Raw genomic sequence first — 17474 nt, 5'->3', positions numbered from 1 at the left:
TTTTGATTATATTGAACTCCAAACACAAATTATCTGGGGACAGCCTTGATACCAAAGTCAACATTCATTTTAATAAATCAAGTTTTCAGTTCTAAACTCATGTTTCACAATCTCAACCCTCTCTTCCAACAAAGCCACACTGAAAATCACTGTAGCTGCTTAACAGCAACCTGCCTGGTTTCAACTTCAGCCTTTCTCAACTAGGGTTCTTAGAGACAAAAAGCCCCAGTAACCTCAGGCATCCATTGTCCGTAATGCACTGAGGTCTCTCCAGTGCACCTAGAACGCGGTGGTTATGCAACCACCCTTGGAAGGATGGAGAAGGTAGTTAACTTCAAACGCTGAGTAAAAAGCCCACCCAGACTGTGGAGACATCACTTGTTTATACCTTTTCATCATTTATTTTGAGGGTTTTTGTTAGAAGTAACAACAGGAGACTTGTCCAGGCCTCCCGATGGCTTTCAGAATTCACCGTGATGAAATAGGCGAGGGCCTCACTGCAAACACTAGGAGAATCAGAGAGGGGGAGGCACATCAAACAAAAGATGAACAGCTGACAGTTCCACTGACGTGGAGAACTCTTTACTCCTGCAAATACAATTATTTATTCCCATTTTACAGCTGAGGAAACTGAGGCTAAGTGATTTGCTCACCTGTATAGTGGGACTGAATAACTGTACCAAACTCAAGGGGTGCTGTGAAGATATAATGAAGTATGTTAAATGCTAGCCTCGTGCAGGCCTGGCGCTGGCTTTCTCTTCTCACATCTCACACAATTGCTATTTTTAAAATGTGTTGTGCTAAGAACTGAACACTGATGTACCTCCTTTAGAGAAACTATGAGACAATGTAGGTAATTCTCTTTTGGGCTTGACAGAAGTTGAAATGAGCTACTGGTGTCCCCTATAATCAATTAATTCTTTTTTCAGTTTATGATTTGTTACATATTCTCATTGTAAGATGACTGAAAAGTGCAAAAAATTATAAAAGAGAAAAAAATTCCCATCACTCTATCATCTTAAGGGACACATGACAATATTCTGACATGCTACCTTCCAGTTTTTTTGGGTATGATTTTTAAAAAACATTTGCTGAAAAATCACAAGTATATATGGTTTCACATCCTGCTTTTTTTTGGTGGTGAAACTTGTATTATGAACATGTTCCCATATCAAGGAAAATTATTTTTTTAAAACTTCATGACAAAAATAGATATTTTATTTATTTACTATTGTGTTATTTTAAAAATTATTATTTTTTTATTTTGGGAGGAGGAGATAATTAGGTTATTTTTAGAGGTGGTACTGGGGGTTGAATCCAGGACCTCGTACATGCTAAGCATGCGCTCTACCACTTGAGCTATACCCTCCCCACTAAAAAACTTCATTTTTAATGGCTGTGTAATATTATATCATAGGATACACCAAAATGTAGTTATCAACTCCACAGTGGAGCTGTTTTAAGAGTCTCATGCTCTCCTAACTGAGCTAGCCGGGGGGACTTACGGTGGAAATGTTTTAAATTTTTTCTCTTTATAATAAGTCAGTCTGTAATGAATGTTCTGTGTGGGGATCCTGCTTCTTTAACAGTGGAATTACTGAGTCAAAGAAAGAGATTGACTGTTTTAAGGCTCTTGATAAATAATGCCGCCTGATTCCCAGAAAGACCCTGTCACTGCCCCCAGCAGTGCAGGAGTGTGCATGTCTTTATCGCACGGTTGCCAACACTGCATGTTACTGTTTTTAAATCTTAAAGGAGTGAAAGGAGGCTCAGACACAGCATCGTGCTCACAGTTGCCTAAGAAACTGGGTGGCAAAGATCTACTTTTCTGCAGGGGGCTCTCTCCAGGGCTTCCACTGTCTCCCAAATGCTGCATTTCCACATAACCCAAGTACATCCTGGTACCCACGGGACTCTAATGTGCTCCTCTGCGAAAGAAGGACTAGGCGGGACGCTAGGGCAGCCCGCGCTCTGCAGAGGACCTAGTCAGGGCTTCACTCTGGGCCTGATGACTCTGAGCTCAGCTTCTCCAGACCATGTTTCTCTGCTTTAAGAAACATATGGATGAAAAATGGGGCCTTGCCCTCTTCAGGGCATTAAATAAAGTCAAATGGAAGAGTTACCAAATAGAAAGAAAAAACAAAAAGGAAAACAGTGTGTGAGGGCGTCAACATGTAGGTATTTTTCATCTACTTTTTTCAAATACAACATTGTTGTGAAGCACTTTGTGTGCTACAGGTAAGAAATTCAACCAGAAACCATTCTTCTTACGTTAAAAGTCGCTGCTGTATTTCTTCCCAGGAATCCCTGCGGTTCTCATCAACATACATTCGAAACAGGATCCTCAAACAACAGGCCAGGCTGCTGGTTTCTTGTTTTAGGAGGTTGGGTTTAGACTTGCCCTTAAAACCTAGACAGCAGATAGTCATATAAATAGTGCACACTTCCAGGGTGATGCTGAGAAATCACACGGGAACCTAATCTAGTTACTTCAGGAAACACTGAAACAGCTCACATTCTTAATACGGCTCAACTGTGATGTCAGATGAAGGCAGCCCTGACCTCCTCTCCTCTGTACAGGATACGTTTTGCTCCTCAACGCCCTGAGCTGCTCTCCATTTAGGCTCTGCTCGCTGGCTGGAGAAGTCATTCATTTTATCTTCTCAAGTGTAAAAGCTCTTAAGAATTCTAGCATGTTTCTAAGTTGCAAGATTTTTTTTTCTTCACGAAGTGCGTAAGAACGCATTTTCTTAAACAAAGCAGTACCAATCAGCCATAGAGACGTGTAAACCACTCTGAGAAGCAAAACCTGATTTTAGTCAAAGACACAAAACATCTAGATATTTTAAAGCCATAGAGAAAAATGACATTTTAAAATTGTGGGTTAAAATAGGTACTTGGGGGAGAAAAAGTGATGGTAACAACATAAAAATTATATAAAGTATCACTTTCGTGCAAAGTTCACCAAGTGAGACTCCCATCTGCATATATACGTGTGTGTCTACACACACACACCCACCTCCAGGACTCAGGTTCTTAACTTGTGGAGGTGGGAAAGAGAATCCACAAAAGTCTCAAAAAGGGATGAATGCTTCTGTTTCTCCTAGACTATCACATTTTTTATATCACATTTAGCTACACAATCTCAAGTTAATGTAACATTTCTTGACTTGCCAGATCAGTTCAACTCTCTATCAATTTGTTTTTCCATTGAATACTTACTGACTCTCCCGTGTGCCAGGCAGTACTCCTGGTACTAGGATGAAACATATCCAGCATCTCTTTCTACCGCAAGCAAGAAGATATGGCAAGTTATTCCAGCTACGTGTACCATATCTGGAATTTTCCAAAGGCTTTAATGTTTTAGGATGGTGACCAGTGTGACCACCTGTCCGACCTGCGGTGTAGCCTTCCTTACCTGCTCGCCACAGGACAGTCCGCTGCTCATAATTGGAGTTGAAGGCCTTTGAGAATGAATGAGACTCCTGCAAGCAGTCCAACAGCTTGAAGAGGTGCTGGGAAGACATGCACTTATACATTCCCTGATCCTCTGTCTCTATGTGGATATCTGCATCCAGTGTGTCTTGCTAAAGAGGGGAGGACAGGAGAGCTAAGTAAAGAAGGTGGAATAGTTTTGGATATCGTGGTATCAGATAGAGGCCATCATAACTGTCCAGAGCTCATCCTCTGTAGAAGGAACACTTCATTCCTCAACACCCTGAGCGGTCTCCCATTTAGACTCTGCTCAGTGGCCAGGGAAAGAACACCTGGGCTCCTGCATGACGGTGGCCTTTGCCGGCCGAAGTCTCAGTTTCGTCAGCACTACCTTCGTTGTGTGAACAGGAGTGTGATTTCTCAATTTATTTCACTACAGGATTGCACTGTTTTTTATTTTATCAAGAAATTGGTATTGATGTGCACTTAGGATGCTTCTATATCTTGGCAATTATAAATAATGTTGCTGTTAACAGCAGGGTGTATATATCTTTTTGAATTAATTCTTATCTTGTGGTTTGCTTTATTCCTTTGGTAACTACGTAAGTTTAAAAAGCTAAAGCTCTAAATGTTCTTAGAAACAATGAACAGTACATATATGTAAATTAAAAAATATGTGCAGTAAAAAAAGAGCAACTGGAAAATGAGAAAAATTGCACTGCATGAGACAGGTGTGTCTCAAAACATACTGAAAGACAGAAATTGTTAACCAAAGCCCAAGTGGCATCTTTAGCCTCATCAGGTGATTAATGAACTTTAAAAAGTTTGACAACTATGTTTTCAAATGTGAAGGGAAAAACCATAAAAATAGGTATGGAGTGCTAGATTTTCATTGAACATGTTGCCTAAAATGTGAGACATGTTTACGGATTTTGTATCTGTCGAGCCCTCTAGGAATGGACCACATCCCCCTCTATAAGACAAAAGGGCTGAGTGATCTATAGATTCAATGCAATCCGCATCAAAGGCCCTGCTGATACCTTTGCAGGAACCGACAAGCTGATTCTGAAATTTGTGTGGAAATGTTAAGTGACACAGAATAGCCAAAATAATCTTGAAAAAAGAAGCCAAGGTTGGAAGGCTCATACTTCTCAATTTCAAAACTTACTAAAGTAAGTAATCAAATAATCATGACAGTGTGGTAATGGCATAAAGGCAGGCACAGATCAATGGAACAGAACTGAGATCCGGAAATAAATTCTCATATTTACGGGTGTTAGAACAATCCAGTGGGAAAAAATAGCCTACACAACAAATGGTGCTGCGGCAACTGAACATCTATGTACAAAAGAATGAAGGTAGATGCTCTTTAGGGTGCAAAATCTCCTATCATATACGAAAGTAAACTCATAAATGGATCAAAGACCTAAATGTAAGAGCCAAAATCAGGAAGCTTAAAAGAGAATGTAGGCCTAAGTCTTTGTGACCTTGAATAGATAATGTTTTCTTAGAAATAACATTAAAAGTACAAGTAACTCAAGAAAAATATAGTAACTTGGACTCTATCAAAATTAAAAACTTCTGTGCTTCAAAGGACAGCATCAAGAAACTGAAAAGACAATGTACAAAATAGGAGAAAAGAGGTGTAAATCATGAATGTCTGATAAGAGACCAACATCCAGAATATACAAAAACTCTTACAATTTAATGATAAAAAGATAAATATCCAACTTAAAAATGGGCAAAGGATTGAAATAGACAATTCTCCAAAGACACACAAATGGCCAATAGCACAAAAGATGCTCTACATTATTAGTCATTAGGGAAACAAATCCAAACCTCAATGAGATACACAATGAAGTATCACACCCACTGGTATTGCTATACTGATAATAATAAAAAAAAAAGACAATCACAACTACTGGTGAGGCTGTGGAGAAATTAGAACCTTTATACACTGCTGATGGGATGTAAAATAGTCCAGCTGCTTTGGAAAACAGTCTGGCAATTCCTCAAAAAGGTAAACACAGAGTTACCATATGACTCAGCAACTCTACACCTAGGTATATACTCAAGAGAATTAAAAAGATATGTTCACATTAAAATTTCTAAACAAATGTTCATAGCAGCATTATTCATAATGGCCAGACAATGGAAACAACTCAAATGTCCATCAACTGGATAAACAAGATGTGGTACAGTGATACAATGGAAGGTTACACAGCCACATATAAAAATAATGAAGCACTGATACAGGCTACAACACAGATGAACCTGGAGAACGTTATGCTAAGTGAGAGAAGCCAGACATAAAAGCTTACAGACGATATGATTCCACTAACATGAAATATCTGGATTAGGCAATTCCACAGAGACAGAAAACAGATCGTGGTTGCCAAGGGCTGGAATGGGGAGTGACTGCTGATGGTTAGGTGTTTCCCTTTGGCAATGATAGAAATCTTCTGGAATTAGACCGTGGAGATGTTTGTACAACTCTGTGAATATACTAAAGCCACTCAATTGTGTACTTAAAAAGTAAAAAAAAAAAAAAAAAAAAAAAAAAAAAAAGGACAAACTTTGGGCTGGATCTGGCCCACAGATGTACTTTGTTGATCAAGAACGACAGTATTTAATAAACAGGAGAATCCCTATATGAAAAAAATCTTGGTTCTGCCTCCTCTGGAAAACCCGGAAGACCCTCGCAGCTTGCCCCACCTGAGAGCAGCAGTGTCAGCCGCTGGAGCTGGGGGGTGGCTGCGGCCCCGGCTGGGCTGGCACTCGCCGGTTTCACGGTCCCACCCAGCCTGCCGCGGGCGCTCACAGAACCCACCAGCCCCTGGAGCACTTAAGTTTGCAACCAGTGGTGTAAGGTGACAGTCCAGTTTTTGGACAATGAATTCTGTTTCCAAGCGTACGGTATATATAAAAGATTGCATACAAGACAGAAGAGTGAACTTTCTGAAGGAAGAACTGGTACCTTTATCCACCTATTTTCCCTCTCAGTGATTTATGGTTAAACTGGCTACCAATTATAAGAAACAGTTCCTGGGACTGGTAACACACTTTTTGAAGCACCAGGGTGGAGGGTGGGATCTAAGCAGTGGCGTGCTGGTAAACTGGCTCTCTGGGAAATGAAAAAAAGGAAGGAATCCCTGATTTTTAGTGTTTGCTGATTTCTGTGGTGTTAATACCCCAATCAGGGCCAATTTTAAGCTACGAGTACCGTGTCACTGAGCGCTGGCCTGGGAAGAGATGAGCACAGGAGCCTGTCCGAGCGTGCCCCTGCGCACCACTGCACCTGAGCAGCCTTCCCACAGATGAGGGCGCCCTCCTCCGGGCCTGCTCTTACCTGGGCAGCAGCCATGTGCTCGGCATCTTCCTTCTTGCTCGTTGCAGGGTAGAACACGATGTTGTCGATGGTCTGGATCAGTTCCAGCTGGACCACACACTTGATGAGGAGGCTGGCAAACAGTTTCTGATCTATGTTAGATGATAAAGATTAACCCTAATAACGATTCAGCCAGTACTGAACTCACTGAGCTCCTACTATGCGCCAGCACGGTTCCTGACGCTGTGGCACAGCAGTGAATAAGCTGCACAAAAACCCGTTTCCACAGCAGAGACAGACAGCAAACTACTGAAAAAAAATACAGTGCGTCAAACAATGAGGACGTAAGGTAGGGATGGGGATGAGGTCGGATGGTGTCATGAGAGGGTTCCAAGTTTAAACAAACTGGTCAGGAAAGGTCTCTCTGAAAATGTGCCATCTGTGCAGAGGCCTGAAGAAGGGAAGGGCGCCAGCTATGCAGGCCCCATGTCCTCCAGCACGTCTCCCTGCTGCCTGGAGACCCACTCCCACAGATCAGCTCCGGCCCGTGCTGTCACCACAGGAGCTACAGGTTCCTGCGTAGCTGGACTCTCCAAAGGTAGACTTCCGAGTTTCTGGATCACCTTCTGTCTGCTTTCCACATTTTCTACTTCCATACCCCTCAAGAGTTGAATTCTACCTCTTTTGGTGGTTAGCTATCTTTGACTGGTTAGCGATTCTTAATGTAGAATTCCCTGTTCAAATTGTTGATGTGGTTTCTGTCTGCTGACTAGACTCTGACTAACATCTCATCTTAATCCCTGGGCTCAGGGACGGCCCATGTCTGGCACTTCGTAAATGCTGGCTGATTTGACTATAGTCGAAGTAGAGCTTCCTTTTCAACTTGTTATCGAATCAGAATGTTGAAAATATTAAATAGTAAATATTAAATAAAAACAAGGAGTTGGGTCATCGTCAAGCTTTTGAAAGTGGCTTGGAAACTATATATACATATAAAAATTCTCCATGCAGAGTTAGTTTTGTAATTGAAAAAGTATATAGTGGAATTGCAGCAGACATTTAACTTGTGCCAATTCAATGACACCATCTTGGACCAAAAATAAAAAGAAGGAAAGAAAACAATACGGATGATGTGTAAGAGATTCTGCCTGCTGCTCTAATTCAGCTTAGATCCAGAAGAGAGGCTGAGACAGGAGACTGGGAGAGACAAAAGCACTGTTCCTTGGAGGAATGGCAGGGGTCTCAAGTCCCAGGCACCTCTCAGGGCATAAACATCTTGCTGCACTTACCACACCATTTAAAGAAATGTCCATTTGCCCCTCCCACACATGCCGACCCCTTTATCTGGGGCTGACGAGGACGCAGCTTGTCCTCTCCCCGCACACTGGAGAGACAGGATGTGCTGCAGACACTGAGGAACAGCCTGTCCGTCTCCAACATGGTGTCTCTTTCATGGATTCTTAGGGTGATTGTTTTTCATGCCTTCAAAAGATAATGGTGACCACACATGACTTTGTCTAATGTGCTGCTTCATAAGTTAATGTCAATATTAACCCCTACAGCCTGGAGTGCTGAGAAGAGGGTGAAACTGCTATGAAGAAAAACAATGGGGAAACATAACCTTTAGAAGACCAGATTAACACCAGAAAAGTTCCCATTTCTTGGTCAGCCAAAAGTATGTCTGAATCCCAACTCTACCACATGGTGGCAAATCACATCACCTAAGTCCCAGTTCATTCAAATGTAAAACAGTAGCCCCCTCAAAGGGCAAGCACAAGGATCGCATGAGATCACACACGGAACACACAGCACAGTGCCTGGCTCACAGCAACTGTTAATCCTTTAAAAAAAAAAAAATGACAGACAGTAAAACATACGACAAGCAACAATAAGAGATAAACTGGTAAAGGTAATTTGAAACTCATATCCAGAAAAGGGATCTCTAACGCACAGAGTCTTCCCCAAGCCAATAAAAACATGAACAATACAAAATGAGTGAAGATTATGAACAGGTTAGTTCACAGAAAAGAGAACAGGAATGGTTTTAAACACATGAAAAACTGCTCAGTTTCACTTATAATTAGAAAACTGCAAACTAAAACTACTCAAAAAACACCAAATATCACCTAGATGTTCCCAAAGATCATGCAAACAGGTACAAACTAACAGGCAGCGGTCTGGAATTATCTGTCAAAATAGCAAATGCACTTCTCTTTTAATCCAACAATCCTATTTCTGGGAATTTACCGTACAGTTAGACTCACAAACAACACATGTATTAGGTGATTCACTGCGGTACTGATTACAACAGAAGAAGACTGAGAGTAACATAAACGTCCACTGGTAGGAACCCAATTAAGCAAATAATAGTACGTCTACAACCTGAGGCAACATAAAGTGGTATTCAAGAGCATGAGAGCACTTTAGGTACTGACTTCGGATGATCTATATTAAGTGAAAAAAGAATAATGCATAGATGGTATTCTACAGCCTGCATGAAGAGGAGCGGAAGAGAATTCATATACAAACAGAGACACATATGTGTATGTTTGTGTATATGGATGTGCGTCTGCTTACATATGAACAAAGTGTCTCTAGAAAGGTACACGAGAAACTGGAGACACGGCTGCCACAGGGACGGCGGGGGTGCAAGAAAGGCTTATCCTGTTTACCCTTTTGTACCTTCTGAATATCTGAATCACATAAATGTGCTACCTACCTAAAATGAATAAATCAAAACAACACAGAAGTGGCCTTACTTGCATATGGTCTGCCTTTCCAGCTGTCATCAGTTGGGTTGGAGAGTTGGCTCTGGCCTCTCTCAGAGGCATTTTTATCTATGCTGCTTAAAGACTGACGGTCCAGATCCACATCCTAAAAGTAAACCAGAGAGAAACTCAACGTGCATTTCTCCATCCACAAGTACCCGGACAGAGCCGTGCCTGTTGTAACACTGCCGACTCAAATTCTTGCTCAGCTTTAAGTATAATTACACCACATGCTTCTCAAAGGCTGCATGGGAGAGATTACAAATTCCAATTATTTTTCCTTCCCATTAAAATTTCACATTTTCATCGCTTCTCGGCCTTTGGGCTAAGATCAAGTGTCAAATTTCACATTTTCTTATTCCAACTTAGAGGGCATTTCTCTACATATTATGATTTCATGATGAGTGTAACAAAATTTTAATGAGATCAAGTTCAAAAATAAGTAAGTGCAGAAGCTTTTTAAAAAAAGTTGAGGGCAAAAAGATTGAAAAAACAGAAAATGTTTATATAATGTGGTTCATTTTCACGTTGCTATGTCCCAAATGCCTTTGAAAATCTAATGACCTTGTAGTTTTTGGAAACAGAAGTTAATAATACAACCCCTCCCGATAAACAAAGTATTTTCGAGTGAGACTTGGATTAGAACTTCTTTATGTGGCCTTACACAAAAAATCAAAACTACTATTTCATCGGTGGAGAGGAAAGCACTCTTTCAACAGGAGGGCAATAAATTACGGATAATTATACCAAAGTGATAGTTACAACACCGGAACACCAGAACTGACCTGAGAGTCCAATGAGGGAGAATTCACTAAATAAATTACAACAATGTACAGCCAGCCACTGCAGAGGCTTTCTCAGAGAACAGTTAAGAATATGGAAAAATGCCCACAGTGGTGCTAAGTAATGCATTATGTTCCAAGTGAGCCTAAATTTCAAGTATGTGGGTTGTGTGTGCTCAGTCACATAAAGAAAAAAAACAGAAATTCTTTGTGGTTTTTACTGATTGAAGCTGACTTATCTGCTTAATACTTTTCTGTACTTTCTAAAAAACATGCTAATGAACATATATAGTGTTTAGATCTTGCAACCTTTTAAACTCACTTCCCATGAGAAAAGCACAAATTCTTTTGGCTCCTTATTCAAAAAAATTTTTTTCGATAATATGTGATCAGAGAAAAGACAATAAAAAAAAAATCTTACCATATGTTTTTCTGCTGCATCCTCCTCCATTCCTACAGGTCTCCATGTCAGCAAACTAAAGGGAAGGCAAGAGAAGGAAAATGATCAGTGTGAAAGGCAGCCCCGCGCTTCAGGACAAGCACTGCAGAACAAACAGCAGCGATCACATTAACACTTACACGTGCGGGATGGTGGTTTTGAAAATATCCAACATACAACTGCATGTTTCGTCCCAGACGTCAGGACTGAATTTCTCTCCATTGGATATTACCAAGTTTTCTAAGCAATTTGTACCTGATCGAGCCAATTGCTCATTATCTGTAAAATAAAACAACATCTATCATTGAACTTCAAATGCTGTTTGGATTCCAGCCTGGCTGCTGCTGCTTCCTATTGTGAGGTAGGGACTATGCAACTGGTGGTTTTGTAGGCTTTTAATTAATGAAGCACCACTATAGATGATACTAAAATTTTTACAGTTTAAGTAGGCTATAAAAAAGTAAAATTATTTACCATAGCTTTATTGCTAGAGATGGAAGAAACTCAACACTTTGCTACTTAATTAACTGGCTTCTTGTATGAGAAATGGTAAAAGAAGATGGAAAATATTAGACCAGTGTTTCTAAAAAGTTAGTCACTCAAACGTTACATTTCCAATTTTTGCTGTGTCAGTATCAACTGATCATTTATTTTAAAATACTTATTTTGAAAAATTTAACCTTCATATTAACCTTGTCCTGAGTCAAAACTATCGAGGGGATCCAAGTCTAACGTGCTATGTGGGTATTTCTCCTAATACACACTAAGATAAATACGTAAGCACTCAAACAAAAAGTGCTTATTGATGAAGCTACTGATCTTGATTCTCACAGTACATTTAAAAAACATTTTATTATAGAAAATTTCAAACATATACAAAAGTAGAAAGAACAGTAATATACAAAGGTACATCTTTCAAAATATAAAATTAGTATATTTTATCTTGTAAGAAATGCTTTACAAACTGACTTGGTGGAGAGACCGTTTTATGTTCTAATTAAATTAGAAATACTCATTTTCAGTAATTAAATTATATATTACATTCCTTGGTATTACATCCATGCTACTATATATTGACAAACTTAATCTCTCATTAAGGACTGTGTCAAGAAAAACGATGCCTAACCACACACAGAGTACCTTGCTTTACACACCACTGCAACTGTGCAAATACATCCGAAAGAAGAACTTCATTCAAAGCTTCATAAAACTGGGTAAATACGTCACAAATAGCATAAAGTGCGTGATTGCAAGTTGTTGTCATCCACTCAGATTTCTGGAAAAACAATTAAAAGATAATGTTTAAAAGCCACTCTCCCAGTGGTGAGATGGGCATTCTCACATATCACTGGCAAAACTGTTCTGAAAAGCAATTTGGCAGTATGTACCAACTGTCTTAAAAATGTTCACATCTAGTGATGCAGTTAACACTACTTCCAGGAATGGACCCTAAGGAAATAATCAAAGATCTGTGGGTGAAGGAACATGAATAAGGATGTTTACCACAATGGTATTTATACACTGTAAACATAGACATAAACTAATGCTCAATAAGGTGGTGATTAAATAGAGTACATCCATATGACAGAACATTAAACAGTCATTCAAAGTGATATTCACAAACATTTTGAATGATTTGGAAAAAATGAAAATGAGATTATGGATGGATGAAGGGGTCGAAAGGTACAATTAATAGTGATAAGATAAATAAATCCTGGGGAGGTGAGGAACAACATTTGGAAGATCTGAAAGTTGCTGAGAGAGTAGATCCTAAATATTCTCATCACAAGGAAAAAAAGTTTTCTTTCTCTTTTCCATCTACATGAGATGATGGATGTTAACTAAACTGACTGTGGTAATCGTTAAGCTACAGACATCTCAAGCTTACACAGTGCTCTATGCCAATTTTATCTCAAAAAGCTGAAAGAAAAAAATTAAAACAAAAATGCCATGGAATTACCAAAGGAAATATATAGAGAGATTTATAAAATCATGGAAAAGGGAAGGGTTGTTAAGCATGATTCCCAAAGTGGAAACCATAAAGGAAAAAAACTAATACATTAGCTGACTTAAAAGCCAGTATTTTCCAAAACAAAGAAGACACCAAGTGGGCAAAATCATCCACAATATATGTAAGGATAGGCTATATCATTTTTATGCTACAAAATCTCATAAATCAATAGGAAAAAAATAAATAACCCAGTAGATGGACTAAGGATATGAAAAAGCAATTCATAAAAGAAGAGATGCAATGACCAGTGACAGGAAGGAAAATACACAACCTTGCTATCTGTTCAGGAACTTTTTAAGGTGATACACTTGGCCTATGAAATTGATGATTAAAAAAATTCAAATATAAAGAGCTGGAGTGGATGTGGAGAAACAGGAACTCTCATGACTTGCAAACAGCAATGTAAACGATTACAGATTTATTCTGGTCAACTCAGAAGTATGTATCAAGAAGCCTCAGTAACGTGCAAGCCCCAAACCTGACAGTCAGATCACAAATAAATAACAAGTACAAGGGTAGCTGCAAAAAACGCCCACTTCAGTGCTGCTTAAGGAAAGAAAAACTGAAAACAATTTTCCATGGACTATGGAACATCCACAGCTAGGAATGCTTTGCAGCCCTTAAAAACACTGCAGATGAAAAGTTACAGTTCTGGAAAAATACGTATTAAGTTAAGAAAGAAGGTTTTTACCTGTGGAAGACTGGAACTGTGGGTGTTTAATTTTTGCTTGTTTTTCTTTTTTTGTTTTATAATGAAGAAAACTTAAAATTACTTTAAAATAAAATTAGAAAACTGTATCTCTACTATGACCTCAACCATATCTGAATCATGTAGCAGACTTAGGGAAACTGGCCACATTAACTCTAATTTCTCAATGGAAAAACTATGAATTTTCTGTATCTTGCTAACATTCCTCATTAAACATGTTAATTTTATACCAGGGGGTGGGAGGGAATGTTGTTTCTAAAAGAAGGTGAAAAAATTACTCTCCCATCTAAAAACCATGGGAAAGAGTATCCTCTCCTGGGACTCCCTACCCCTAGAGGAGAAATAACAAAGACACACAGAGACGTCCTTTTTAAAAAAAAAAAAAATGGCCTAATATTGCCAACATGATCTTCAACTGTAACTTCACTCAAAATCCTTTTAATGGATTTTTAAATGGACCAGAGACAATCCATTTTTTTTACTGACTGTTCAGAAGTCAGTATGAACCGAGTAAGCAAGAGGACCAGTGAGGTGCCTGCTGACCGGCGGGTCCAGTGCCTGAGGGCTGAGTCGGGAGACTGATTTATTCCCTCTTACGGTTCCCCACGTGGGGAGGGTCTCAGCACCAGTGGATACTGGCAGAACAGTGCCAGGAAGGGTGCTTCCACTTTCAAAACACACCTGAAATGGCTCAGTATTTAAGACTTTCGTGCACTCTGGATGACGATGCGACCCCAGAGGCAGACAAAGGCCAGAGGGGCTCTTCTCCCATCCCATCCAGGGTAACGCCTTGGTCATCACCTACCTCCGACTGCTGCTCGGGGAGTTTCATATTGTCAAAAATCCTGAACACGATTCTGAACAGGTCCTGCCACCAGTGCTTTTCAAAGGTGTGGCCATAGCTCTTCATGATCTCAAACATGACGGTGAGTCCTCTGGAGGAAACAAAGCCAGGCGAGGAGGAGGGAATGGGTGGGGGAAGAGACCAGCAGAGAAGAGGTGGGACAGCAGGGGCCGGGGGGGCAGGTGACTGAGGCTCTTTCAGTGCGGAAGGAAGAGGGGCCACCCAGGCACATGGTACCTTGTCCGTACATCCAGCTTGCATCTATTAATGATGCAGGAGAGCTCAAAGAGGATGGGGAACCAGCCTCGGACCCAGACTCTGTCGCCAGGAGCCACATTCATGTCGTCGCTTGTGTATTCTTGTAGCACCTACAATGAGAATCACCCCTCAGAGGCAGACTAAGCAAGTGAAGGGAAGGAACTGAAACAGAACGACACGAAATGCATGCCCTGAATATTTCATCTCCTAAAAATATCCATTTAGCAAGGGAACGATGAGAAACCCTGAGGAGACTGAGACAAGCCTGTCCCAAGGACACATGAACCTTCAGACCTTCGTGGGTTTTAGAGTGAACTGAGTGGGTGGATCACAAGAATCCTGGGGGCAGGAGGTGTTACTTTAAGAAAAGCAATAAAGGTCAAATGGTGATAGCAAAATATCCAGGATGATCCAAGAGTGTAGGTCTTTCTGGAACGTTACTGTAACACATATTACGTAAAGTAACGGCAGCGGCTGCAGCTGCTTTTACTAAGTGCTTCTATGGGTCAATAACCGTGAAGGTGCTTTACCTGGATTAACAGTTCTCACAACAACTCCAAGAAGCAGGCAGAAATAAAAGAGGAGATAGAAAGCTATTCGCCAGGAGCGAGGGTTTTTGCCCATGACTCCTTCCTTCACTGCTCGTACGAGCGAGGAAAGACGTACCCGAGGCCTCTCAGAGACGTATTTCCCACAGAAGCGGATGAGCCGAATCGCTTCCATGCTGGTGTCAGGGAAAGCAGCGTTGCAGGCAAACTCTGACAAGCACTTCACAGCATCTTGAAAGGAATCAATAGCCGCAGGGAAATGGTGCTGGAAAATAGTTGCTGGGGAAACAAAGGCATAGTTTTTATAAGACGAGGACCTAGAAATGAAGATTAAACACACACACACCCCCAGAGATGATTACTTTTGTCAAAATCTAAGAACAGCATGTAAGTATCTCTGAACACAGAGCTTCTTATTAAATTATTCAAGAATGAATGCATTGAGTATAGTGTGGGCTAAACTAAACTGGTTCCTGAGCTCAAGCAACGATACAAGGGCCCAAATATTCATTCATGCAGCAAACATTTACTGAGTGCTGACTACGTGCACGCTTTTAAGCACATTATCACGCAACAGTGTAGCTAAAACAAGGAAGCCCCTTTTGGGAGTAAAACAGATGGGAAATAAGTGGTCACCCTTCTAGACTTGCACGTGGGACATTAGTCAAGAGGGCACAGAGCCACTTACTGACGATGTGGCCTGTGGTCTGGAAGGCCAGCTCCACGATGTTCCCATCATGATCTGAGGCTGCCTGGTGGAACACAGCAAAGATGTTCTTCCAGCCTGAGCGGATGTTGGCCGCCTGGGAGTTCACCATCTGGGCAATGCAGCGAATCACCATGTCCCGGATGGTTGGAGACCTGAAGGAGGAATGGGGCAGGAGCCTGTCATCTGTACTTTGGACAGTGGGAAGATAAATGAATACAGCCTGTTGCTCAGAAGTAGCACTTAAAAAAATTTTTTTTAAAGCATGCAGTAATCCACATTTATTAAAAAAATTAGAGACAATGAGAAGAAAAAATACTAAGACAGTCAGTGTGGCAGTTAGTTGCCTACCCAGCAGTCATCCTCCCACCTCCTTAATAATAGAAATCTGATTTCTTCTGGGGAGCAACACGCCCAATCTCATCATAATAAATAGTATAAGACAACATGACAGTCTTGTCTCATGTGCGAGGCCCTCAATTTCCCAGCCTCCCTTGCAGCTAGCTAGAGGAGCTACATGACCTTCTATGGCACTAGCTTTGGAAGACATTAGAGTGGTTTTGGGATTGCAGGTTTGTTTTTCAAATTTCATCTGGCTTAGGATAATATTCATGCTTGTCTGCAGGACCCATATTAACTGATAGTAGGAAAGCTCATTTAGAGAAGGCAAGGAGAAAGTCAAAACAGAGTTAAAAATTGCCTAGAAGTCCACAAAGAAGATTTGCCACCTGCAGATAACGGAGAACTGACTACATACCTGGGTGACTTTAATACATAATACAAATGAATTCATGGTTGTTTCCCTTGTTGGCAATGACTATACATATTTATTAAAATGGGTTTTGCCTGATTGTTAAAATATATGATGACAATCAATGTTTTGCAAAATGCAGGAAAAAACATTAAGGAAAAGATACCTTTATATGATGGTATGGTATTTCATACAGAGAGATACACCATATACTCTTTGTTATTACACTGTCTGTCCAGTTCTATAACCTGCCCTTCTCACTAAATAACTAAGCACTTCCCATGTTAACTATGTGAGCATTTTAAACAGCTGCACAGTATTCCATGTTGGGGCTGTACCAATATTTACTCCATACTCTTGTATAGACAGGTGGTTTCTGGATTTTCAAAGACTATTTTGTGTGATTCACAGCATTTTGTTGTATTTCAAATTAACTCCTGAGGAAAGAGTTAAAGAAGTGCAGACTTACTGTGTCAAAGGGCACAAAAATATTAAGGTTCGTGACGCATACCACCAACATACTTTTGAAAACGTTACAGCAAGTTACAGATCCAACAGTGTCAGCTGGTGACATGTGACTCTAAACTTCCTGGGGCCCTTTTCAAGTGCTGGGCGGGCAGCAGCAGGATGGGCAGGGAAGGCTGCAGTTAGGAGATGAGGGATTCTGGTGCCAGGCAGGCTTGAGCACTCTGCTTAGCCCGGTGAGGTCTTGGACTCCTCGGCCACTCTCGACAGTGCTCCCAAAGGCAGGACAGCATTTCTGTGCATATGCTAGTATCAGGGCTGATGCCAGACTCTGGAAGGGGCTTAACTTTGGTTCTCCTAAAATAAGCAATGTTGTGAAGAATACAGACACCAAGAGACAGAGAGACATGTCAAGGAGACTTTTCTGCTG

General features: G+C 40.6%; 1 protein-coding gene across 5 annotated transcripts in view; it reads right to left on the bottom strand.

Moving 5' to 3' along the window:
* Window positions 1-17474, bottom strand: part of ARFGEF2 (ARF guanine nucleotide exchange factor 2) — an 84248-nt gene that overhangs the window by 3898 nt on the left and 62876 nt on the right. For all 5 annotated transcript variants that reach the window (XM_074347398.1, XM_074347399.1, XM_045519318.2 and 2 more), the window contains 12 exons: window positions 15811-15983; window positions 15241-15401; window positions 14554-14684; window positions 14278-14407; window positions 11893-12028; window positions 10893-11031; window positions 10735-10789; window positions 9523-9637; window positions 6785-6915; window positions 3419-3587; window positions 2272-2410; window positions 389-506 (listed from right to left, as the gene is read on the bottom strand). In XM_074347398.1, coding sequence (XP_074203499.1) covers window positions 389-506; window positions 2272-2410; window positions 3419-3587; window positions 6785-6915; window positions 9523-9637; window positions 10735-10789; window positions 10893-11031; window positions 11893-12028; window positions 14278-14407; window positions 14554-14684; window positions 15241-15401; window positions 15811-15983 — 1597 coding nt within the window. The remainder of the gene's footprint in view (window positions 1-388; window positions 507-2271; window positions 2411-3418; window positions 3588-6784; window positions 6916-9522; window positions 9638-10734; window positions 10790-10892; window positions 11032-11892; window positions 12029-14277; window positions 14408-14553; window positions 14685-15240; window positions 15402-15810; window positions 15984-17474) is intronic.

Source organism: Camelus bactrianus, chromosome 19 (assembly GCF_048773025.1).
Source record: "Camelus bactrianus isolate YW-2024 breed Bactrian camel chromosome 19, ASM4877302v1, whole genome shotgun sequence".
NCBI classification, from domain to species: Eukaryota; Metazoa; Chordata; class Mammalia; order Artiodactyla; family Camelidae; genus Camelus; species Camelus bactrianus.
The sequence above is the reverse complement of the archived record's forward strand: the minus strand, read 5'-3'. Positions and strand labels throughout refer to the sequence as shown.